This window comes from Ictalurus furcatus, chromosome 6 (genome assembly GCF_023375685.1).
Source record: "Ictalurus furcatus strain D&B chromosome 6, Billie_1.0, whole genome shotgun sequence".
In the NCBI taxonomy this organism is placed as follows: Eukaryota; Metazoa; Chordata; class Actinopteri; order Siluriformes; family Ictaluridae; genus Ictalurus; species Ictalurus furcatus.
Window position 1 is genome coordinate 3115001 of NC_071260.1, and position 26399 is coordinate 3141399.

The 26399-nt window shown below is 42.3% G+C and overlaps 2 protein-coding genes across 4 annotated transcripts in view; one reads left to right on the forward strand and one right to left on the reverse strand.

Annotated features, from left to right (window-relative positions):
- Window positions 1-8030: 8030 nt before the first annotated feature.
- On the forward strand, window positions 8031-9804 carry LOC128609371 (uncharacterized). The gene is made up of 2 exons (XM_053627902.1): window positions 8031-8906; window positions 9028-9804. The coding sequence occupies exons 1-2, from the start codon at window positions 8150-8152 to the stop codon at window positions 9228-9230; spliced, it is 960 nt and encodes a 319-aa protein (XP_053483877.1). The 5' UTR covers window positions 8031-8149; the 3' UTR covers window positions 9231-9804.
- A 7298-nt stretch (window positions 9805-17102) lies between these two features.
- cps1 (carbamoyl-phosphate synthase 1, mitochondrial) overlaps window positions 17103-26399 on the reverse strand; it is a 54541-nt gene continuing 45244 nt past the window's right edge. Inside the window, exons 33-38 of one of the 3 annotated variants that reach the window (XM_053626227.1) lie at window positions 25887-25961; window positions 23465-23563; window positions 21391-21450; window positions 19683-19795; window positions 18512-18641; window positions 17103-18266 (exon numbers count right to left, since the gene is read on the reverse strand). In XM_053626227.1, coding sequence (XP_053482202.1) covers window positions 18174-18266; window positions 18512-18641; window positions 19683-19795; window positions 21391-21450; window positions 23465-23563; window positions 25887-25961 — 570 coding nt within the window. In that variant the 3' untranslated portion in view covers window positions 17103-18173. The other 2 variants (XM_053626226.1, XR_008386084.1) reach the window with 2 other exon arrangements.

The following is a 26399-nucleotide window of genomic DNA, read 5'->3' on the forward strand; positions in this document are numbered from 1 at the left end:
TTGACCGATTATTATTTATCCAGTTGTGCTTGAGTTTCAACTTACGCACTGAAGACCAGACATTCTCCTTTAGGATTTTCTGATAGAGAGCAGAATTCATGCTTCCCTCAGTTATTACAGTCGCCCAGGCCCTGAAGCAGCAAAGCATCCCCACACCATCACACTACCTCCACCATGCTTGACCGTAGGTATGATGTTCTTTTTGTGGAATTCTGTGTTTGGTTTACGCCAGATGTAAAAATAAATAAATAAATAAATAAATAAAATGACATTTTCACACAGACCCAGCTGGTATTGGATGACGTTTTTTTTTTTTGCTTCAATAAATATCAATTAAAAGCTGTATTTTGTGTTTACTCGGGTTGCCTTTGTTTTATCCAAGCTTTTCATTTCCATTTCTAGAACAAATAAAATTAGTATGAGATATACACAAACACAGAAGGAATCAGGATGGGGGCAAATACTTTCACAGCACTGCATGTAAACCTAACTGTACTGCTTACACGAGATGTGGTTTTAACTGCGGCCGAGTGTACACGACACATCAAAAATCCTAAACATATCAGAGACATTAGCTGGAGTTGTTGATTGCTCGACCATATATCTGCTGTGATTGGTTGGAGCCGTGTGGGTGTTAGTCAAATGTGGTCTCACTCTCTGATTGGCTAGAGCAGCCTCAATTGTGTGTGTGTGTGTGTGTTGAGGAGGGGTTAATTTAATTAAGTAAATTAATTTGGTGACGAGACGGATTGTATTTAAGCGTAGGAATTGTACACCTCACATACAATTCAATGTAAAACTTTACATTTTTAATAAAGAGGAAGCTTCCCTAAGAACTTTAAATTCGTGCAGCCGTCTAACGCATGAAGACATTTCCGTACTTACGTTACATAATCGCCATTCTGTTAGTGGGGAAACACAGGCTTGACTACGACTGGTCCCTCGGAAATAAATAACTCAAAATTTCACTTTTATTCATATTTAATGGCCCTTTAATTAACAGAAATAGAAATTTAATCCAGGATATGTGGGCTGTCTGCTTTATTAAAGACTCCATCCATTGGGAAAGTGAGAAAATGATGGAATTAAATATTTCATGATGTTGTATTATGGCAGTGATTTGTGCAGGGGCTTGTGTGTGTGTGTGTGTGTGTGTGTGTGTGTGTGTGTGTGTGTGTGTGTGTGTGTGTGGGTTTCCAGCTTTCCAAAACTGTCGAGAGTTTCAGTGATATCAAGCGGATCATGGGACAGACCGGATCTAATATTTGGCAGCGTTCGCAGTTAATAAAAGTGAGAAGAGAAAGAAACCTTGAGGAAACTGCCTCCACAGAGAACGTGTTGAGAGGAAAGACGTTTATCCGGGAAGCGTGCAGTACAAATCCATCAAGGTGCTGAATAAAACTGGGTTTACAGCTTTTATGCTTGCAAAATATATATTATACATCATTGAATAATGAGTTGAGATCTTAGAACGCATCATGTGACGAGCTCACTTGCACCACTGCAACCAAACACGGCCGACAGCATAGGACGACGTGAACTCGGACATCGAGAACCCGAGTCATCGAGTTCTCACAGTCGGCGTTTAGAATTCGAAGCGTTGATCGGAATCGTCTCGTATACGGTATTTTGAAGACGCACCAGCTCCAGGGACAACGCTCTTGCTTCCAACCGTCCATGAAAGACAAGCGCCTGCCTCGCCTCACCACTCACCTTAAAACCACTTCTTCTACATCTCCATAACCACAAGGAGCCTCCAATTATTGCTTAATGTAGCATGGAGTTATAGCGCGTCATTTTGACCGGCCGCCTCCAGGCCCCCGTAGCATACGAGCTCACGGTCACCCTCATTAGAGAGCGGGATGGGCCGTGGACGATAAAACCATGACTGTGGAAAGTGGGCCATGATTCTGACTCCTCCTGCAGAAAGTCTTTTTCTAAGTGTGTGTGTGTGTGTGTGTGTGGCGTGCTGATAAATTGTAATGTAGTGGAGGTTATGTAAATGATTAAATCCCAGATAACTTCATTTTGGCACCTACAGTCATAAAGCTTCAGTGTTTAATAGAAAAGAGATTGGTTTAAAATTAAAGAACCGTATTACTGCACACTGCAGATGTGTGTATTGCGCATGGGAGAGACGAGCGAGAGACGGCGGAAAGTGTTCGGGTTTGGGGAGGAATGGGTTTTTCTGGTCTCGTACTCTCAGCGTGTACGTACGCACGTATGTAAGCACGTCCGATCGGATTTCCTCGACGGCTTCAATTATTCTAAATTTTCTTCCCAAAACATCTTTTTGTTCGATTTTATTTCCGGGAAGAAAAAAAATACAAATAAAACCGTATTAGTACTAATAAGTCCATACACACTTTATGAAATGTCCTCATGTGCCTCACTTGTGCGTCTATACATTCTTTGGTTTGTTTCATTTCCTTTCTCGACGTGGTAATGCATTTTTCAATATCCTCCTACTCGCAATATATACAGGAAGACAAAATGTTTCCCAGGCTCAACAGCTGAATCTCATTTCCTAGTACTGCGTTTTCTCTAATGCGGTTAGCTTTTTTATTTTTACCTTTAGTGGAGAAACCCCTATACATAAATAAATAAATAAATAAATAAATAAATAAATAAATAAATAAAAGAAAGAAACAAATCACGATTCAAACACGGCATCATCCTTCTCGTTCGCTTCCACTACGGTATCGCGCCGAGTTCGCTTTCCCCACCCTTCAGTCTGGGCAACTCTGGTGTCTTCTGTAGGAGGTCAGCCATGCAGGGATGCATTAGGCAAAAGCCAATTTCACACAGAGCCAATTTCATAAATATTGAAAGCGAGCCCACCTTCGTCTCTGCTCGAGTAGCTTTAGAGCGATGCACAAAGCCATCGACGAGAGGCCTGAGCTGGAGCACCCCTCTCCACTGACGCATTTTATTAAGCTTCACCTGACATATTAAGAAAGCCCACGCCACGGCTACAAGGCTAACGAACTGCTCGGTACGGTAGAAAGTGTTTAATCCTATCCCACACCACACAGCTGCTGGATTCTCAACTCCGAACAGTCTTGGTTATTTTACTTGTGACGGTAGATCTGGTTTATTTTAATGCACTCGTTCTAATACATTACAGTTCCTATTGTAACAAATTATGCAGGGACTTATATGACAGACGTTCCATATAAAACGGTGTAAAAGACGATATGGTGAGGTTTAGTACAGGACTCTGCAGTGTCAGAGCTTTGTAACGGTCAGAGGTAAACTGAGTTTTCTGACATGGATGACTCACTGTAAAATGTAACTAGAAACGGCTTCTTGTTTTTTTTTAATCACGTGACAAATTAGAAGAATAAAACACTTCAGAATGTGATGGTATAGAATATTAATCAATTCTATAGTGGTACCAGTAACTCTACATTATCACACCAACCACTAGGTTGATTATTTTCCTATAACAGCACACCCCCGCTTGTTTTATTAGTTACATATCACATTGATTAGACATTAAAAAACAGAATTTCTGCCAAAAAAGTTACTGACTGAACCACTATACAATAGAACATCCACTACCACATGCATTACCTTCCACCCCCCGTTCTTTTTCTTTCCATGCTCGAGTATAGTAGACAGAAGCCCCTATTTAGGACAAGAGCCACCTGTATAGTTCGTTCGTAAAAGTGGTTGCTGAAGAATATACCCAAGACTGAAAATGAACACTTCCCGGACATTATAGTGAAATGACACACATAAGGACTGTACTGACCCAAGCCGGACTCATTATGTGCAACGCTTTAGTTTCAGTAAGATCATATGCTTTAAGGACATGAAATCATTTATTGCGTTTATACGGAGTAATCTTGCACCGATTTGGAAAGTCAAATTCCACTGTAACCCGTATTCGACTGATAAGGATATTCTATTTGTGTATATTATAACAGTAGGTAGTGTAATGAATACTAAACCTTATTAATCCTAATATACTGCAAGTTACTGTACTGTATGTCCTCATAATAGTCCAAGCATCAGGTTACCCAAGCACTCTCCAAAGGGCACATTCGTCTTCAAAAAGTCATTCACACTGAAAGCCTGTCTTTAGGTGCGAGGATAAAAGCCGGCAAATGGAGCAGACAATAAAAGCGTTAAAAGTGAACATAGGATAGAGGATATATAGGGAAACTGGGCGTAGAAACTGAACCCAGCTCTTCTCAGCAGAGAAATCAATTTGGAGCGGTATATTGTGAGAGGAGAGGCGGCCAGGCCACGAGCTAACACCATGTTCCTTCCACGGTTCCACTTGCAAACATCATCCACTTTCTGAAAAGGAGAAAGCTCTCGATGCAGGGTTGACCCAGTTTCTCGTAGGGAAGTTTGACGAAACTAGGGGGGGGATAAATAAATCAAATGTACTCTTGGAGAATGAAGATGTAGGAAGATGTTACCGCCTTAAGAATTTAGCCAATGAGTCGACACCGACGTGCAATAATGGTCTGGTCTGCACTTATATAGCGCTTTTTTTAACCTTAGCAGTTCCAAACTGCTTTAAACTGTGTCGCATTCACCCATTCACCAATGGTAGCAGAACTGCCATGCGACGCACTAACTTGTCATCGGGAGCAACTTGGGGTTCAGTGTCTTGCCCAAGGACACTTCGGCATGTGGAGTCACCTGGGCCGGGAATCGAACCACCAATCCTACGATTATAGGACAACCCGCTCTACCAACCGATCACGCCACCCACGTAAGCCAAACAGTATCAGCTTGAAATAGCAACATTGACCCATCTTGTGGTCTCAACACTTGCAGTCAGGTGCAATGCCAGTTGTCCTTAGATGGACTAGACCCTACAAATTGGAACTGGTTATGTCCACACAGGAAATGCCTAAAGACTTGAGTAAGTCATTTAAAACCCCAATGGAATTTATATCTTTGTGGGAAGTGGTGGCTCAGTGGTTAGAGCTAGGGTTCAAGGGGTTCAAGCCGCAGTACTGCCAAGCTGCTTCTGTTAGGCTCTTGAGCAAGGCCCTTAACCCTATCTGCTTGAGGGCACCGTATCATGGCAGAACCTGAGATCTGTGAAATGGCTGTAAATTTTATAATCTGTCCTTGACATAGGTAATACAAGCAACTACCTAGACCAGGGGGTGTCCAATCTTATCCGGAAAGGGCCGGTGTGAAGGTCTGGAGTCTATTTTGTTACCATGTTGTTCGAGGTGAGAGGGCTCGCACTGACCCCGTCTCTAAATCGGTCTTAAAATGGAGACCCGTTACAGACACACATCAAGCTGCCAAGTTGAAGGACGGAACAGAAGAAGATGAAACTAGTCGTTCGAGGGACTTCAGCAGGAGGAGTGCGTCTTCAGCTGACAGTGGTGCTGTGAGGAAACAGATGGTGATAGTGTTGCCGGTTGGATATCGATTATCCACTCTGTGCTCCGGTAGCTGACAGAGTTCATCACAGTTATAGGAGGAGAGTGAGAAAGGAACAGGGGAGTTAAGGACAACTTTTTCCTATACCTGCCAAGCCAGTCCGTCACAACAGTTCTGCCTCAATCTCTGCACATGATTTATTAATGAGTAGCGACTGCAGTAGACCGGCAGAATTTACCTTACACGTGCTCTCCAGGATTCAGGAACTTCCAAATATTCGACAAGTCCAAACACTACTACTTCAATTCGGCTAGCCGGCAGAAACAATTGTAAGAAATTCGTAGGAAGGAGCCACAAATAAACACAAGGCTTAGTATAAATGCTAATATTCAGGAGTGCTAATATACACACCTCAATGCAGTCAGTCTAAGAAACATGTACAAAAAAGAAAAATGATGTTAAGAAGCAATCTGAGTTCGGGTAATACTATTCATATTTCCGTAGTTTGGATGCTATGCCTGCTATTAGCGGGTATAACGAAGGGTAAGATTAGGCCTCGGCAGTAATCTGTAAATAGCGAGTGCGCATTTTCCAGTTTCCATCTCACAAGTGCACCCTCTTAATAAGCTTTTTGCAGTAATTAGGAGTAGACGACTTCCTCCCCAGGAGAAACACAAAATCCTAGGATTTTCTTAAGGGCATTAGTCGAGCTTTACCATAACTGGACCGTAGAGAATCTTCCTTCACCCTTGGAATACTAACTGCATCCTCGACGCCTCTAATTGCACTCCCCCCACCCCACCCCACCCCCTACCCTAAAAACAACGACGCCAACAACAAGGGAACTGATAAGACAAGCACAATTTTCACGATGATGATGATGACGGCGACCGCAAGACGCCTCGTTTTTCATGTACATTAACTCTCCCTTGAAAGTACAACAAAGGAAAATTTCCCAGACGCATTTCCCAGTTCTCTAAACACAATCTAAGACTAATTAGAATCTCGAAATTATGGTGAACTGAAGCAATTCTGAGCAGTAAGTAATTTCAAATAATAAAAAAAAATAAATAAAAAAGTATAAAGAAAGGAGAAATAGAAGGAAGAAAATGGAGGTGGTTGTGGGCGGCAATACTGAATAGCTTTTTATTTGAAACAAATAATAGCTCATAGAGTTTTGAACACGTGTTGATACTGTAGGATGTTCGGTTTGGCCTAGATGCAGGCGTAGACTAATGCGTCTTTGTCTGTAAATGTGTATATGCTAAATCAAAGCAATGCATGGAGAATGCTAACAAAAAAAATGGTAAGACAAATACGTTTAAATTACAACGATCCAAGTCATTTGTACTCGTTCTGCTTGCAACAAAGTTCTTAAAGAAAGGTTATCATCATCAAAAGGCTGATAGCTTTGGTTCTAAACAAAAATCGAGTTATTCATTGTCAAAAATAACATCCTTTATATGCGAAATGTACACCGTTGTAAGCGTTAGTGCTGGGAAGGGGAATTGCCACGCTACAACAATGACTTGAATTTTAAATGTATTTTTTTTTACTTAAGTAAAATCTAAAAACTATAAGCAAAGCTCATTTGCTTTGTCCACAGTCATAGAGAGCTCATTAGCGATTCTTTCCTGCTAGTGTGAGACATATTGATGTAATCTCCCAAGGCTATTTTCAGCCAGTGGTGACACCTGCTACTTGTGTGAGCTGCCACTTCCTCCATTACGGCCAAGTTCTGTTTCGTTTAACTGTCAGTCACAGCGCCGTGTCTCATGGCAGGACTCAGGCCCTGCCCATGGATTATTCATTTGTCTCAGTGGGAGGAACCGTCGTCAATTAGCGCTTCAATTTCTCCTTTTTTCGGCGAGCAGAAGACTTTCGGCCGCACGGTGTGCATTATTCAGAGAGCTCCTGACCTCGCCCTCATCAGCTCAGAGCCATCTCGAAGCTCCAGGCCACAACCAGCACATCTTCGTTGATGAGCTTCTGTTGTCTCTTGCGGTGTGGCACCATTAAGAGAAGCTAAAATGTTTTGTTTTCTCGCTACTCATTTTTGTTTTGTTCTTCTTTAAACCTGAGGAACTTTACCCAAAGCTTAGCTCTCATGCTCAGTACTTACCAAATAAATATTCTATTAAGCCAGATCATCAGATCTTAAGATTTTATAGCGCTACCACTGTGAAATTGAGTTCATTTACATTCATTAAAAGAATGAGCAATCTAAATAATGTTCATGGAAATAGACGCAACATCGTTTGGGGATCCTACTGATGGCAGGCGGAACTGTAAACAAGTGAGGGAACACGGCAGCCATTACGTTTTTACTTTATATTCTGTCTTGTTTCAACATCATCTCTGTGAAATAAATAAATAAATAAACAAACAAACAAACAAACAAACAAACAAACAAACAAACATATATATATATATATATATATATATATATATATATATATATATATATATATATATATATATATTTTAAATCAGTGTTAAAAAAAAAAAGAAGAAGAAAAGAAGCCAAGCACATAATGTTTAATATTGGAAGAACAAGTCCTGCCCACTTTTAGCGAAAATGATTAGTAGTAGTAGTATTAGTAGGAGTATTAGTAGTAGTAGTAATAGTAGGAGTATTAGTTGTAGTTGCAGGAGTATTAGTAGTAGTAAAAGTAGTATTAGTAATAGTAGGAGTGTTAGTAGTAGCTGCAGGAGTAGTAGTAGAAGTAGTATTAGTAGTAATAGTAGGAGTCTTAATAGTAGTTGCAGGAGTAGTAGTAAAGGTAGTATGAGTAGGAGGAGTAGTAGTAGTTGCAGGAGTAGTAGTAGTAGTAGTAGTAGTAGTAGTAGGAGTATTAGTTGTAGTTGCAGGAGTATTAGTAGTAGTAAAAGTAGTATTAGTAATAGTAGGAGTGTTAGTAGTAGCTGCAGGAGTAGTAGTAGAAGTAGTATTAGTAGGAGTAGTAGTAATAGTAGGAGTCTTAATAGTAGTTGCAGGAGTAGTAGTAAAGGTAGTATGAGTAGGAGGAGTAGTAGTAGTTGCAGGAGTAGTAGTAGTAGTAGTAGTAGGAGTGTTAGTAGTAGTTGCAGGAGTAGTAGTAGTAATAGTAGTAGTATTAGTAGTAGTAGGAGTGTTAGTAGTAGTTGCAGGAGTAGTAGTAGTAATAGTAGGAGTATTAGTAGAAGTAGTAGGAGTATTAGTAGTAGATGCAGGAGTAGTAGTAATATTAGTAGGAGAAGTAGTAGAAGTAGTATTAGTAGTAGTAGTAGTAATAGTAGGAGTGTTAGTAGTAGTTGCAGGAGGAGTAGTAGAAGTAGTATTAGTAGGAGTAGTAGTAATAGTAGGAGTCTTAATAGTAGTTGCAGGAGTAGTAGTAAAGGTAGTATGAGTAGGAGGAGTAGTAGAAGTAGTATTAGTAGGAGTTGTAGTAATAGTAGGAGTGTTAGTAGTAGTTGCAGGAGAATTAGTAGTAGTAGTAGTAAAGGTAGTATGAGTAGGAGGAGTAGTAGAAGTAGTATTAGTAGGAGTTGTAGTAATAGTAGGAGTGTTAGTAGTAGTTGCAGGAGTAGTAGTAGTAATAGTAGTAGTATTAGTAGTAGTAGGAGTGTTAGTAGTAGTTGCAGGAGTAGTAGTAGTAATAGTAGGAGTATTAGTAGAAGTAGTAGGAGTATTAGTAGTAGTTGCAGGAGTAGTAGTAATATTAGTAAGAGGAGTAGTAGAAGTAGTATTAGTAGTAGTAGTAGTAATAGTAGGAGTGTTAGTAGTAGTTGCAGGAGGAGTAGTAATATTAGTAGGAGTTGTAGTAATAGTAGGAGTGTTAGTAGTAGTTGCAGGAGAATTAGTAGTAGTAGTAGTAAAGGTAGTATGAGTAGGAGGAGTAGTAGAAGTAGTATTAGTAGGAGTTGTAGTAATAGTAGGAGTGTTAGTAGTAGTTGCAGGAGAATTAGTAGGAGTAGTAGTAAAGGTAGTATGAGTAGGAGGAGTAGTAGAAGTACTATTAATAGGAGTTGTAGTAATAGTAGGAGTCTTAGTAGTAGTTGCAGGAGTAGTAGTAAAAGTAGTATTGTTCATACTTTTTGTTTGTAGTAGTAGTAGTAGTAGTAATAGTAGTAGTAGTAGTATCCATGATTTAGCCTGACTTTGCTCAATCTTACTTTGCTAACGTAGCCTAAGTTAAAGCTTTTAATGCTTTTCAAACTTTCTGAGCGATAATATTGTAAATGTAATGATGTTGCCTCAGACTGTTTTCTACCCACACAGATTATTTCTTTGCACTACCTCTAACATGAATTTTCCAAATGGAAGTCAAACCACAACAATCCATTGTAAATCCTGAAAGATTGAACAGCTGCAAAACACCAACAACACAACAAACCAGTGTTCTAAACAAACTGTTTGTAGCCAGCACACTAATCATAAACCCTCTTCCTTCTATTGTTGCTAACCAAGGCACCAAATCCACAATGCCATCTAGTGGTTGGAGTAGGTATAATATCACTAGAAACATGTTACGCTCTAGGTCAGTGGTCACCATCGAACAGCTATACGGGTCCCTCGATTCCGAGCCGTACCTTTTGTTCAGACATAAATTTAAATTCTGGCATTCACTCGTGCTCACTAGCTAGTTGACAGACATGTTAATTCAAAGTCGCAAGCGAGACAAAAAACAATCCAAGAGTAACACTGAGCTATCAAGAGTCTGGGATTGAACATTTCTGGAAGGAGCCTCCAGTGTCAGCGCTTCGTAACTCTCAGAAGTAAAGCTGTGACATGTACAGTAAGCATCTTCAGGACAGAACACTTTGTGCTTTGCGGCTTCTGTGTAGCACGACAGGCTATACGTTTATGGTATCATACTTTTCGTTTTAAAAAAGGGAAGCGCCGATGAGGGAATGGCTGTTTAAAGCTGCGACGTGTAAGCCATGACTTGTTTTGCACACGTTCTACAACATTAGTTTGAACTAAAACAGCTCTAAGGTATGGTGTTCCATTCTTTAATAACTAAAGAATTGTTAGTGTTAGAGAATTGCTTCGGTATAAACGGAATTAAACGCTTAGAAAGTTCATCAACTTCAGGGTGGTAACACTAAAAAGCACCTCCACTTCAAGTCAAGCTGCACCACACCACCCTGTCGTTGTTTATTTTCTCATAAGCGCATGCGATGTTGTGTATTTCTCTTCAGGTCTGAACTCAGGAAGCATGGTTGCTTAGAGGTCAGCTTGACACCTCCGAGGTTGGGGGTTCGAATCCTTCCTCCGCCCGGTGTGCGCAGAGCTTGCATGTTCTCACCGTGCTTTGGGGGTTTCCTCCGGGTACTTGGGTTTCCTCCCCCAGTCCAAAGACATGCATTATGAGCTGATTAGCATTTCCAAATTGTGATGAGTTGGCACCCCATCCACGGTGTCCCTGCCCTGTGCCCCGAGTTCCCTGAGATAGGCTCCAGGCTCCCCCGTAACCCTGTGTAGGATCAGCGGTATGGAAAAGGAATGCATAAATCTAAACACCCTAGATATCTGTATAACTGATCAGCCACTATAACGGAACTCTAACGAGCTTGAAAGATACAAACGTGTTTTAAAAGGACCTAAACGAACGCAGTGCACCACAACGACTTAAATGAACAATGCTGAACCTACACATACAAGTATAATATTTCTCTCGTAACCCATGGCATACGGGGATGTACTACAACTGTCTCCTTCTTGCCCGAGGCTGAACGCCGAACACCGAATAGCAATTCAGCCACACGGAAAACTCACACACTCTCCTCTCCGTCATTAGGAAACATCACACACGCACACGTTCTCGATGAGTATTCCATTGTCGTTTCTGTCTGGGTTTCTCTCATCATCACTATCCTTCACCCTCAGTGCCTTTATTGCTCATTCTCAGGCCATTTTGGGTCAGTTCACCGGGTCACCTCTCTACTCCTACGGCATTATATCAGCCTTCACTCTGACAGCGGGAATCGATTCTGATCTGTCCGCTGGCGTTTTTTTTTTTTTCTGTCTCTGTTTATAAACCACACTCGCAACCAAGATTTACTGGCACGTTCCATGCAACCTGAAAGCAAAACCAAAAACGCGACAGCGAATTCAGACACATCAACTGTTTTGTTAACTCAAAATAGAAAGGGGAGGGCTTTACTGAACATGCTCTTTGTTGATTGGACTATCACGAGGAAAAAGTCCATGAAGTGGCAGCGTAATCAGACGTGGTATTGATAGAGAGTCATGGGACTCTCAGAAGGCTCTCAGACAATTCAGTAGCAATCGCAATAAATGTGTAGTGGCATCGAGGTGGCTTCTCTGGGGATCACGAGGGCTTATGGCTTTGTTGGACAGATTTTAGTGGGATCGTGCTGAAGGTCCAGTCAAGTCAGCTTGTCCAGGCGAGGCTTTAATAGCTGACTGTGCACAATTGGATTAGATTACTGTCTGTCCCATTGTCTTTCTGCAGAGATAGACTTATCTTTCCCTCCGGTGTCCTGTTTCCCAAATTTGCTGTCCTGCTTCTGAATTTTCTGGGTTTTTTTTTTTTTTTTTTGCTTGTGTGTATTTGCTCTCATGTTTCCAGACTTTCGGTTGGGTTTCTGGTTTTCGCGGTCTTGTTTCTGGGTTTCCTTCAGGTTCTCCGGTTTCCTCCAACCTCCCAAAAACATACCAGTAGATGGACTGGTAAGTGTGAACGTGTGTGCATGAGGGTGCTTGGTCCCTTGTGATGGACTGGCATCCCAACGAGGGTGCGTTCAAAACAACATACACGAATGACTATGATCTGTGGGCCACTTACTAACCTTGAAAATATATACAGTACCCCACCTTCCTCACCTTAAAACAGGAGAAAAGAGGATATCAGTGGTCATCAACATGGTTACCAATGGTTATAAATGTTCCTAGTGTACAGGATACAGAGAGCTGACGGCAAGAAATACAAAGGGTTTCGTCTGATTACATTTGTCTGGTACCTGATCAGACGAAATCCTTTGTCTTTATTGTCTCTAGCACTTTTGCATTATCCAAGACAAATCAAACCTCGCAGGAATCAAAGGCAAATATTTCCTCCATCATCTAATTAGAAACCCAGTTTAAGGTCACTTGTGAGTTGTTGTTTTTTTCCCCCGTTGCCATTAGCAAGCATTTGTTCCTTCACACTCCTTGGTTTGTTGTGTCATGGAATTCGTCCTGGTTTTGATGTTGGACTCCCACTGAAGAAGAAGAATAATAATAATAAGAAGAAGACTTTATTTGTCATATTTGCATTACGGTACAGTCATGTTTTCTTCGCATATCCCAGCTTGTTAAGAAGTTGGGGTCAGAGATTATGCGGCACTCCTGGAGCACAGCGGGTTAAGAGCCTTGCTCAAGGGCCCAACGGTGGCAACTTGGTAACGCAGGTGCTTGAACCCCTAACCTTCTGCTCAGAGCTTTAACCAGCAGATAGTTGAATGGCATTGTGGGTAATGTAGGAAAGCCCAATTTACACCAAAGTGTAAATAGTCCAACGTGTTAATGAACGATGTTCCACCGTTTAATGATTATACATATTGCCATCCGAGTCCTTCAGTCGTTTAAACCTTAGACTCTAAATGTAGGACCTCACAGTCATGAACACAAAATTGCAGGTGTTTCCGTTTACGATCCGATTCAAATGGGCTAAGCCAACGGTGTCCGATCTTATCCGCAAAAGGCTGGTGTGGGTGCAGGTTTTCATTCCAATCAAGCAGAAGCCACACACACACACACACACACACACACACACACATGAGTCTACTGAATGCCAAGATCAACTGATTAAACAGGTGGAATCAGGTGTGGGTCCTGCTTGATTGGAATGAAAACCTGAACCTACACCGGTCCTTTGCGGATAAGATTGGACACCGCTGGGCTAAGCTAACACTTTCCAGATGAAGTCTGTAGTTACAGACCTGGCAGATGTTACACCCAAATACAACGTGGGCCAGAACGGGTCATTGCGGTCATTCTCTGAAGGTCATTATCGGAATAATCAGATGCAAATATGGACATATAGGAAGTCACATTCATCCTCCTGATACAGGGGAGGAGAATCATAATGCCGATGTATATTTCATCACTAGTGGCTGGATTTTAATACAATTTTTAAATTTTTTTTAAAAAAAGACAATGGCTTTGAATTCTTTCCCTTTAAATGCCTATTAATTAAACTATCCTCGTAGAAGTATCCTACGCTGCAATCTTTGCCTTATCACATTCCAGCGTTCGACTTTGCCAGCTAAATTCAATCAAAAGCTCAGTCTTGTGTGACTACTTAATGATGACCTCCGCTCGCGTCTCTCCCAGCACGTGGATCCCCGAGGACGGCGCGGGATGACACTGAGGAGAAAAAGCCCGGAAACTGATTAATGTATAATTAAAGGTTCTCGCTGCATACGGAATATCAAATATTCGAAGAGCATTCGCTTGACTTTCAAACTGCGGGGGGGGGGGGGAGCAAAAAAAAAACACACACTTTCTTTCTTTTCACTCGGAGTAATCGTGCCTCTGCCTTACAGCGCGTCCGTGTCCTGTGGTCAGAAAAGTATTAAAACGACTAGTAGTAAGACATTTTGACAGTGTTGTCAAGCTGGATGTGCCGAATTTCCCTCAGCATCAGTGCGGCAGGAGTTCAGCCTGAACACACACACCAGCCAGAGGCAACACAACGACATAGTTAAGTGTTAGTAAGCGAGAATGAAAGTTTTCCTGTTCCACTAAGTGACTCACCAAAAGTGAAGAAATACGTGCGTTTATACATTTGGTTCGCTGTCTCTGTGCTAACACAGGTTACCTACTATCGATCACTACAAATATAAGCAATAAATGTAATTAGCTACATTATTTAGGCAGGTTTTTTTTTTATCAGCTATTATCATACAAGCTAGTTTATACAGTGCCCTCCACTAATATTGGCACCCTCGGTAAATATGAGCAAAGAAGGCTGTGAACAATTGTCTTTATTGTTGAACCTTTTGATCTGCTGTTCAAAAATTTCACAAAAATACTCTGCTGTCATGGATATCAAACAACTGCAAACACAACACAGGTTTATCAAAAAAAAAAAAAATATATATATATATATAGGTGTGCATCAATTATTGGCACCCCTATGAATTCATATGAGAAAAATGTATTTGAAGTATATTCCCATTGATATTTTACATTTATTTAGTACAGCTGGGTGATTAGGAACAGGAAATTGTTCAATCATGATTTCCTGTTTCACAGGGGTATAAATTCCCTTAGTCATTCATAACGATGGGTAAGAGCAAGGAATATAGCTGTGATGTGCCGCAAAAGGTTGTTGAGTTTCATAAAATGGGGCGTGTCTATAAGGAAATAGAACAAGCATTGAAAATGCCCATTTCCACCATCAGGGCAATAATTAAGAAGTTCCAGTCGACTGGAAATGTTATGAATGGACCTGGAATTGGACGTGTGTCTGTATCGTCTCAACGCACAGTGAAGAGGACGGTTAGAGTGGATAAAAAATCTCCAAGGATCACAGCTGGAGGACTGCAGAAGTTAGTTGTGTCTTGGGGTCAGAACGTCTCCAAAACTACAATCCGAAGTCACCGACATCACCACGAGTTGTTTGGAAGGGTTTCAAGAAAAAAGCCTCTACTCTCATCCAACTCGAGCGTCTTCAGTGTGCAGACACTACTGGAACTTCAAATGGGATCGGGTTCTATGGTCAGATGAAACCAGAATAGAGCTTTTTGGTAATAAACACAGATGTGGTTTTGGAGCACACAGAGAGGTAGCCGTATGGAAAAGTACCTCATGCCCACGGTTAAATATGGAGGGGGATCTTTAATGTCTTGGGGCTGTTTTTCTGCCAGAGGACCTGGACATTTTGTTAGGATACATGGCATCATGGACTCTATCAAATATCAACAGATATGAAATGAAAACCTGACTGCCTCTGCCAGAAAGCTTCAAATGCTCCGTGGTTAATTATAATTTTTTTTTTTAAATATGACGTGTCTTTCTATAATGAATAATTGTTAGCACTAATGAATTGTTGTAGTATATATATAACCAGACTAGACTAAAATACTCTTATTGGAAATAAATACAGTAACTTCGCCTCACGTTGGGCCGCATCACGCCACCCTGTCATTGATTGTTTTCCTATAACAGCACACCCCCATTATTCCATTCTTAACATTACCCCTTCAAAAAGCGCACATTCTTGTTTAAATTGAAGACTAATATGTTAGGCTTTTTAAAAATGTGTATTTTTGTACACGGTACTTTATTTGCGACATGAAATGTGTCAGTAAATGTGACTTATTCGGGCGTTTATGGTCGTCCTTAGCACAAAAAGAACCCAAACAAAAATTCATCGTCTTTTACGAGTCTAAAAGTCAGATTGTTTTACTCGAAGCTGTCGTTTTACTCATTTGTGGCGCGCGTTCGGTAAAATCTATCGGTCTCCCTGGCTCGGTTAACGGCCCGGCGACTGAGAAGAAGGATCTCATCAGCGCCGCCAGGCTCTCTGCCTTTAATCGGATTCGCACTCTCAAACAAATTAACCTCCACTCGCTTGAGGAACGCTGAAGGAGTCTTCAAACTCGATCAGGGCAGCAGAAGGTTGAAAAACACTCGGAGCTAATTGAAGCGATCTGTTTGGACCTTCGGAGAATTCCGCCAAGTTGCTTTGCGAGCGCCTCGTTCGCTTATCCGCAGGATTAATCAGCCTGCTTAATGAATGAGTTAATCTGCGGGCAGAGAAAAGCAGCGTTATCGATTAGGTAACATACTCGTGTTGCTGGGGGGGTGGGGGGTAAGGGGTGGACCATGGGCTTAATTTCCCCAATCAATCAAACAATTAATGGAGTTGTATGAGAGAATGTGCTCCGAAGCAAAACCGATGCAGAACCCCGACGTCCTGTGTGTTTCAAATTGGTAAAACTTTACTCAAACCGAGCACAAGAAACAAAACGTCCTGTCCGCTTGGCAAACTGACCTCTATTTATCTATCGCTTACAAAATAGAGCATGATTACGTGTACCTATTTAAAGGAAATAGGTTCTAACGTTCCACAGCGTTAAGCGGAACTATAAATGGACACAAAGTACTACGTGCCAATCGTCTTTAATGATTAAAATGATTTTCTTGACTTTTTTTTTAAACTGTACTCGCTGTCAGATCGCTGTGCTGTCAGACGAATAAAACACTCCGTGACGTGCTGTTGAAAATAAAAATGTTTCAAAAATAATCAACTCCGGTACACCCGCTTGACGTATTAGACTTCGGTATTCGTTAAGCGCTGACAGTTAGCATAAAGTAAACGGTATAGATCTCTCGAAGTGGTGCGCAGCGGACGAACCACGCGGCTTGATTATGTTTCCTCGAAAGATTCGGAAAGCACGAGCGGTGAGAGACTCGGGCCTTGATCGATGCTACGTTCTCGTCGCCAATTGATAAACAATGGCAATCAGACTTCAATTCATCGGGGAGGAAAACACTATTAACTCGCTCTGCTCGCCTTTATTAAGCCAGGGTGTTTTTTTTTTTCTGTTGTTTGTTTGTTTTAAAAGACGCTCGACGTCTCCCACGAGTGTGCCCGAAAGCCTCGCTCAGTAAAGTGGCTAAACAAAGCGAGGGAATGAAAACAATTCACGAGTAAAGTGCGAAATGAAATGTCATTTAAAAGCTTCATAAAAATGTGCTATATGCAAATGAAAAGCACAATTCAGAGCACTTATTACTTAAACGTTATAATACAGTAGAACCACAGCCATTCTCAGAGGGATTTACTCTGTGTGTGTGTGTGTGTGTGTGTGTGTGTGGTGTAGTATGTACTAACTCAAGAATAATGAGATGTGGAAAAGTATAAGTCACGCTTTGACGTTGCTTGAGGAATCTCTCGCTCCTTCTTTCGCTGAATTTACATCGAGACAAAAACGCATAAGGGTCAGGTGGCGGAGTTGCGGGTTCGGAGGTTTATTAAAACAAACAGGCGGACAAACCCGACACGTTAAGGCAAGATCAAAGTCAGGATACAGGCGGTTGTCGTGGCGACGTGCCGTCAGAGTAACCAAGGCTAAAACCAGACAAAAGAGGTCATATAACCAGAACAGGAATCGTAAACAGAAAGCACTATGGCGAGAGAGATATAATATGCGTATACGTCACATTGTGGTGGTGGAATGACTGTCCTTACTGTATATACTGTTGGCGTGATTGTGTAAGCGAGTTCAGGGATGTGTAGTCAGTAAGATGGCGCCCGGGAACGTGACAGAGTTTGTCACGGCTGTCGGGTTAGCTGTTGTAGTCTTCGGCGGCCATGTTTGTAGGCTGCTCTTGGTTCCGGGGAATACTAAAGTTCGCAGCCGCGTTTCTAGGCCGCTCCGCGTGAAGAGACACCGATTCCGGCGTTGACGTGACAGTAAGACTGCTGGAAAGCCATCGAAAAAAAGCGCTTCTTCAAATGCATAGAAGTCCGTTACAGCCTGAATAAACAGGCTGCGTGTTATAAACACACACAAACATGCAACAAATAATACGAGGAATCCACAACCTATAAAAGGCTCTGGTGGTCTGGGATCCCCTTTAGGGTTAAGCAATAAAATGTTGAAATTAATCCCAAGTCCAGTCGACAGGAAAGTTAACCTGGAAATGGGTTAAAAAAAAAAAAAAAAAATTCGAGGCAGACTCGGAAACCCAGCCGAGGAGCATCTGAAAGGCTCTAGTGTGCATGGTTCGCTTCGGACCTGTACGAGTCATTGTGCGTTCCGTAGCGTGGTTTCGGAACAGGTTTTAGGGAGAGGATGGATCTCTAACCCTACTGTCCCGCCTCCCGCTGGCGATAGTGGAAGAGACTGGTCGTGTCCAATTCGCTTGAATATTTAATGGCCTCGGCGAATAGCTTCACCACCTGTGAGAGAAAGAGATGTTTCATTCCAAGGCAAGAAACGGTTTTATTATCATCCTGTCCATCTGATTACTTAACAAAGCACATAGCTCATAGCTCAGATCAGCCAAATTAACAAACCATTAAACGAGCAAGCTTCAATTTCACCGAGCTGGCCGTCTGGTTAAGTCTGGGATTTTTATTAATATAGACATTTCACTTAATACCAAAAACCTTCCATGAAACAAAGTGTGTAAGACAGGACCGACCTGGAAGTTAGTGATGAGGGGCACGCCGTGGTCCACAGCCATTCTGCGGATGAGGAAGTTGTCTTTGACGAACTTGGTGTTGTTATTGGGAAGGTTTACCACCAGGTCGATATGACCATCGCTGATCAGGCTGCACAAGAAAGAAAAAAAAAAAAAAAACATCCAACAATGACAAAACACGTTTTTAAACACCGGTCGGTGCACCTGTTCGGACTACGTCTGAGAAAATTTCATGCAAACTGCCATTTTGTTTATTGAGATCATGCACGACTCACACACTTATCCCCAAAACTCCAAAAACGATGAACCTAATTCGCAAAACGGTGGCGCTGATGCAAAATGAATCGCCCTTGGACGCCGCGTCTGGATGCGTGCGGTGATTAAAAAAAACGCCGGCTGCTTGCGAGGCTGACAAAGCATCAGCTTCCTGTCTCCCGTCCTGACTAACCCTTAAGGATCAGAGGCATTGATGCGGTTTCCGAATGCCTATGACTGCGTGCAGGGTAAATATCAGCTGTGAGGTGCGGTGAAGCTCAGTGAATAGGCTGCGCTCGTTGTGCAGCATTACATGCATGTCGTTTCTCAGCAGTGCAAATGCCATCTGGTAAAAAAAAAAAAAAAAAAAAATGAGGTAGGAAGTTGAAGACAAAGGATGAGGACGATTGGCCATAACATTAAATAACCGACAACCCTTTATGTATCACTGATGTTGAACAAGGAAGGTGAACTTAACAACTTTTTTGGCAGTTAACTGATGATGAGAGAAATCTCGTCCACCCTTTTGGGATTGAATCGATCGTGAATGATTACCAGAGTATCTCTGGAACTTCAGTGTTGTCCTTATGAAAAGAATCGGAATGCTGTAAACGATTCCGATCCCCTTCCTTTGCCCTTTGTCCTGAGCTTAAAGACGGTTCAGGAAGCGCTCGCTCTTAGCTACTTAGTTAGCTACTCGTTTTAGGTTAGTTATCGAGTTCCTAGCACAGGCGCGGTCTACATACAGTACGTCATGGTCATGTGACCTACGTGTGTGCAGCCACGCCCCCTTACAGCACACACTTACCGCGTTCAGTTCAAAACAGTCGGTCTGTAGTAAAACGAGGTGTAAATAGTACACGTGAAGCTTGTAGCGTCACGTCCGTGCGTACGTTGTGTTGAGTTTCGTACTGACCTGCTGATAGTCGGTAAGGTGCGATCTTTACCGTCCTGATTGGGCCATGAGACTGGCATCGTGGGCACATCGTTGGCGTTAAGCCAAGTGGAGGTAGCATCCGTGGCGTAAAGCTATGAACGCATAAATAGAGAGATGGTAAAGAAAAAAAAAAAATAATGCTAATCTAATACTGTGAATCTAGGAATATTGGGTTTTCACCAGTTATACACAGGCAATTTAATATAAGGACAAGTAGGCAATAAGGTACGTATATAGTGTAGACCAGTGGTCACCGACCCTGCTCTTGGAGATCTACGGGACCTTCCTGCAGGTTTCATCTCCAACCAAAATCCAACACACCTGTTTTAGTTGATAAGAACTTCTTAAGGCACTGATTACCGCAGATGGTCGGGTGGGCACGGAGATAAAGCCTTCAGGGAGGTAGACCTCCAGGAACAGGGTTGGTGATGACTGGTGTAGACGTTATCCCGTGATCGTGTGACGTTTTAAATAATAACGCAATGATTTTATTTTCTTCTTGTGCCGGGATTTTGGCTCCTGTGTATCTATCGCCTGCTTTTAACAGGAAGGTTTTACATTCCAAATGACGTCACGAGAGTAGAAACGATCCCGGATTGTGGTATGATCATGACTTCCTGGGAATCCTCGGACTCAGACGCTTCGTTTTAACTCCCTTTCCGAAGGCACTGATCGACAAGCGACTGGCCTTGCGACAGCGTTCTGTCAAAAGCGTCCTCCGTGCATTTGTTCTTCCCACGGAACTGTGCGTCAGCTCCAGTATGATGATGCTGCTGCTGCTGCTGCTGCTGCTGTGGATCAGATGTCCACAGTAATGCCCTGAATAATGTGTTGACAATATTCAGATGGGAAGATGAGTCGCTGCCGGATGCTGGCGGCCATTTTGAGCGAGCCATTCTCACTTTTTCTGAGGCTTTTTATCTACTCCTGATCCACCGGAAGTTCTTGGGTCCTTTCGTAACCTCCCAACATTTACAGTAAGTACACCTTCCTCCAGAAGTCCTGTCAGCAAAGTTACCACCCTGTAATGTCTCCAGAAGAAAGCTCAGAAAGCTTTTCCAGATTTTCCTAGAGCAAGTGCAACTTGGTTCTTCCTTTGGTCGCTAGGTGAATATTTTTGAGGCTCGGAAGAAGACCATAAGCAGTGCGTTAGAGGAACCTGGTCCTGCTTGTTCCTAGTCACCACGTGTCTGTTTGGGCAATCTTAATTTCTTTGGCTCAGCGCACCGTGTCCCTCCAGCTCCAGGGTCCCCAGTTTGATCCTTAGCTGAGGTTGCTGTCAGTGTGGAGTTTCACGGGTTCTCCCTGTGTCCCGGTTCTCCGGTTTCTAAAACACGCCAGTAGGCACACTACTGGTTATGCTAAATTGCCCCATAGGTATGAATATGTGCGTGAAGGACTGGGCATGGATTGGCATCCCAATCAGGGTGTATTCTTGCCTCACACCCTGACCAGGACAAAGCGCTTACTTACTGAAGATGAATGGATAAATAAGTTTTTTAGGGCAGTCACACTGAGCTCACAAACACTATTGCCTTGTACCAATTCATGTTGATCACCTAAAACGGAAAGATATACACCTAAAAGGTAAAACTTCACTAATCTTCCTCCATCCCAAGTCACTAAAGCACAATGATCCTGCAATGGATTTAAAAAGAAAAAAAAGAAAAAAAGATGGTTCACTCACTTTAAATCCCTCCTCCTTAAGCTTGTGAGCCGTGGTGAGGAAGTCTGGCCTAAATGAATGCTGGGAAAGGAATGAAAAGAGACAAAGAGAGAGGGGGGGGGGGGGGAGAGAAAGAAGAGGGGAAGGGGGAGGGGGTCATCCAGTGCAAGGCAGATAGAGAAGAAGATCGAGACACATTTCTATTTCTCGGCATGTCCGCATCAGAGGCTTAACCATGGCCGTGTAATGAGCGTGACAGATCCTTGGCCCTCCGGCTCGGCCATTAGGCAGGCAGCGCTGGAGCTGAGCAGAGCGGCAGCTCATTTCCGTTGAGAAATTTCACGCTCTCATTTGTACTCCGGATTCCATTAGAAAATAATGCTGCCGTAACAACCTGACAATGACCCCGACTAGACGCGCCGCGTCTCAGCCCCGAGAGCAGACATGAATCCCAAAATACCAACAACAAATTTTCAATAATCAAATACACTGCACGACACACATGCTAAAGGGCGCTGCTGTGTCAGAATGAACAGCTCATTGGTTCTGTGTGGAGGACGTGGGGTCAGTGTGGCCAACAAACATGTACACACACACAATACTCAAAAAGTTTCCGAACTTTGCGATTCTGGCTGAATAGATAATACACCGGGTTTCTTTTCCCTCTTTCGGCTGCTCCCGTTCGGGCTCGCCACGGCAGCTCGCACGTCCTCGTGTTTCGATCGAATGACTTCGACGTGAAGACTTTCCATGTCGGACTCTTCCCATAAATGTGAAATAAACATCTCCTTACAGAAAACGTAAGTATTTCGGCGATTACACACGTTGTTGTTTTTTTTCTTTTCCCCTTTATGTTTACGCGCCGCGTCCGCGGTATAAGTCTGTACTAACGCTAGGGCGTGAACGTAAAGCTGTGATTTGCACTACTGCACTACTGTCACAGCTGCATTTATAGACAGCTTCTGGCCAATCAGAACTGAGAATTGAACAGTGCTGGGGTAGAGGCGAGTACATTACACAGACTGCAGTGTACTGTGATATAATGACAGATGGCAATCTGAACTTTTTAAGCTGAGTGCCAAGCTGAACCGGCGTATGTTGAGTCTGAGCTCATGAGCCCTGAAGCTTCTGCGACAGTCTTCTCCGGAGTGATTAAATCACCAGATTTGCTTAGTTTGTTCTTAAATGATGTAATTATCTACCCAATTTAACATGTTACACATTTTCAGGGAAGACACTAACGACTAACTACTGGAGGACTCGTCAAATGTACTGTAGCTCGGGAAACGCTGCGCTTGCAAAAACTGCCCTTAAAAACGTTTCATCTGAAGGTGCCTACAGATGGCAATTTAAGAAGTCGATGGGAGAACTGAGAGTGCAGATTCGGGATATGTTTACAGGGACGGAGGCTACCGAGGATATGATCGGTGAATTGGTTTGACTTCAAAAGCGAAACATGGGGTTACTTCGACAAATACCAAGTGTATTTCTTCTCTTCTGCTCTACTTCATCGAACGCTTACGAAAAAAACACTGAAAAAAAAACGTGAAAAAAATCATAGTCATGATTTGAGATTCAGGACCACTGTTATCACAGTCGGCTGACGATAAAGAGATTTTGATTAAAATCTCATTAGCAGCCAACATACATGGCCCCTCATAGATTATAGCGAGTGGTAAAGCTACGACCTATGCTGATGGACAGAAAAATATCATTATTACCTCAAGCTCACTTTGAAAAACAGGTATCCCCTTTTGTCCTAATTATTATTATTATTTTTAAAGGCTCCAAACTTCATTTGGTGGGGGTGGTAGTGTGTGAAGATTTCTACAACGTTTTGAATGGTGCTAAAATGGCAGCACTCCTTCAGCTGAGAAAGATGTGAAAGGAGGAATAAAGGAGTATGGTCTGTATGGTCCAGCTCCATGCCTTCTGAGTGTCTAGCACTTAATTTTTTTTATGTTTTTAAAGAAATGAACGCCTAACGTAAAGAGCAAGAGCGAACGAGTGTGGCACACGCAAAGATGAAACCCACAGGTAGAGGGTGGGGATGAGGGAGGTGTTGTCCTGCTGTAGCACTGCTCCACACACTCACCTGGATACCGATGAGGATTCCTCTCTGAGGCAGCTTGAACCCTGTGGGGAGCATCGCCTTCAGAAAGGCCGAGTAGATATCCGGTCCGAAGCACGCGACCTGCACATAGAGACAGTGTTACTGTCGTCGTCGTCGTCGTCGTCATCATCAACATCAACAATCACAACACGACGGAGCCGAAAGAATCTGAAAGCAGCAGGGATTACGATGGCACGATTCACTATTAGTCAGCTAGACGTGGAGAGATGGTGAGAGGAAAGAAGGAGAGAGAGAGAGAAGCAAAAAGAGAGAAGTAAAAATAGCTAGAGAAAAACGACAGAGAACAAAGGAGAGAAGAAAAGAGAAGAGAAGAGCGATTATAGGCAGAGACGAAAGAGAAGAAAGGAGAAGAGAAAAGAAGAAAAGAGACAGAACAGAAGAAACAGCGAAGAAAAGGGATGAATACGAAAGAAGAAACAAGAGGAAAACGCAGTATGAAGTAGAGAAGAGAAGCAAAATGAAGAAAAGAGACAGAGAACAGAGGAAAAGAAGAAGAAATTGAAGAGGAGAGATAAACATGAAGGAAGGAGCACGGGGGAAAGTCCGAGAACAAAGAAGACGAGAGAAGCGAAAAGAAGAGAAGAATGAGGAAATTGAAGAAACGAGAGAAAACCGCTAGAGAACAACAGAGAAGAGAGGTTATAGGAAGAGATGAAAGAAAAAAGGGACAGAAGACAAGAAAAGGAAGAAAAAGAGAAGAGATAAATATGGAAGAAGAAACCAAGAGAAAAAACTAGAGAACAGAGAAGACACAAGAAAAGAAAAGAGACATAGAAGAGAAGGAAAGAAGAAGAAATTGAAGGGGGGGGGGGGTTAAATATGAAAGAAGGAACAAGAGAAAAATATATAGAACAAAAGAGAAGAGAAGATATCTGCAGGTATGAAATGTAAAACTTTTTAATACCATACCCAGGACCTGCATCAGCTATAGTGTTCATGCATACAGTATACATCCACTGCTGGGTTTAAGTAAACTACAGCAGGGTAAACTTCTATAGAGGACAGGACAGGACCACCCTGTTTCATTACCGTTTGCTCCAACAGTGAAAGAAAGAAAAAAAAAACCAAGTATTTCCTCCCCATGACTTTCCAAGAGAGGAAAAATAAAGCTACAGAGCAGTCAGAAGAGAAAAAGACGTCGAATTTACCATCGGCCCCTCATCAGCGGTATTAGAAACCCCCCCGCAGCAGTGTTTACAAGTTTTTCTGTCATTTAATTCCAGGGTCATGTATCAAGTAGCATTATAAATATACATACATTTCTGTAGAGAAGAAAATAGTTTACCACCTTTAAAACCTTGGCTATTTTGTAATATTACTATTCCACTGAATAATACTTAATAATAGTAATAATAATAATAATACAATTTTATTTGGCGGTACAGATAGTACTATAACAGTGGCAATAGTCATTTCTGTGTATTAGACCATGTGGCTTTTATTTTGGCAGACAACAGCAGGAAGACCTCCGTTTATTAAATTTTGGTAAAAAAAAAATAAAATAAAAAATTATTCCCTTCTCATTACCAATCAGGTGAAATGCGGTGGACCTCTGCCCACAAGAAATGTCTGAGATTACGCTAACGTGAAAGCAAAGTGGATCTGGCGCGTGTTGTGTTTAAACGCAGGTTATAAGCCACTCACAGCACAGACTGAGATGAAGTTGGTGTAGAGCGGCGTTTACTGTGAGCCGAGCCGCTCTAACACACACACACACACACACACACACACTCTGAGTGCGACACGGTCACACGGTTTTACCGCGTCAAACAGCGACGAGCCAAAATAACATCTAAATCTGCTTTAAGGTGTCGGTCCGGTTGCATTTTTAAGACCTTTGAAACATGGATTTAAGATTTAATGCTAATTAAGGCCTTATTTTTATTTTTTTTTAACATTAAGGAATTTAAGACATTTGACGACTTTTTAAGGACCCGCAAAAACCCTGGAAGAGAAGGGAAGAGACCTAGAACATAAGAAATGAAAGAAGAAGAAATTGTTTTTGATACATCCAAAAGAAGACACCAGAAGAAAAGATGGAGAACAAAGAAGAGAAGAGAAGAGACGAAGCAGAGAGGAAGAGGACGGAGAATTTGAGGAGAGGCGACACACGCGAAAGACGAAACACGAGAAAAAAGTTGGAGAACACAGGAGAGTGAAGAGAAGAGAAGCGGAGGGAGGAGAGAAAAAGGAAAAGGAGAAGAAATAAAAGAGAGGAAACATGAGAAAAGAAAAGGAGAGGAAATGAGAGATGGAAAGAGGACGAGCTCAGTCCTTTTGCAGTGATGATGAAACTACGAAGCACAGCCGTGTGCAGAGACATGGCCCACTGAGCACTAAACAGATTCAAAACATCTGATTAGGAGGAACAGAGTCTCTGGACCTCTCCGGTGGAGGCCATCTCGCAGCGCAGAACAGGGTCGGCATCTCTCAGACGCGGCCAGGAAAACATCGGCGCCTAGACAGAGAGAGAGAGACAGAGACAGAGAGAGACACAGAGATCGTTTTGAAAGCACTAGTGTGATATTTCATTTAGATGTCTGCTGTGTTGAACATTTTAGCTAAAAATATCCAGATAATAATATGGACCCTTCAAGTCAAATACCGCAAATCTTTCGTTCCACTGCCACCTACAGGTGGAAATGTGAAAATACGTGTGGAAACCTCAAACCCACCCACATTCTCATTGGAGAAATAACTACTTCTACAGGCCACCACAATGCCTGTTTGTTTGTCCTTTATTACACCACTACCAACCCCACTGAGATAGGAATCACTTTCTCCATGCTGACATTTACACTGGCACTGAGAAAACGCTCCGGCATGAAGCCGAGAAGACGAAGGAATGCAGAAAGAGCTTCTTAAGTGGCTGTTTGTTATTCAGCAATGACGACAG

Excerpts from the sequence above, each read along its gene's own strand:
- LOC128609371 (XM_053627902.1), top strand. The coding sequence starts at position 8,150 with ATGAGTAGGAGGAGTAGTAGTAGTTGCAGGAGTAGTAGTAGTAGTAGT. Across the intron at positions 8,907-9,027 it reads GAGTTGTAGTAATAGTAGGA|GAGTATTAGTAGTAGTTGCA; the intron begins GTGTTAGTAGTA and ends TAGAAGTAGTAG.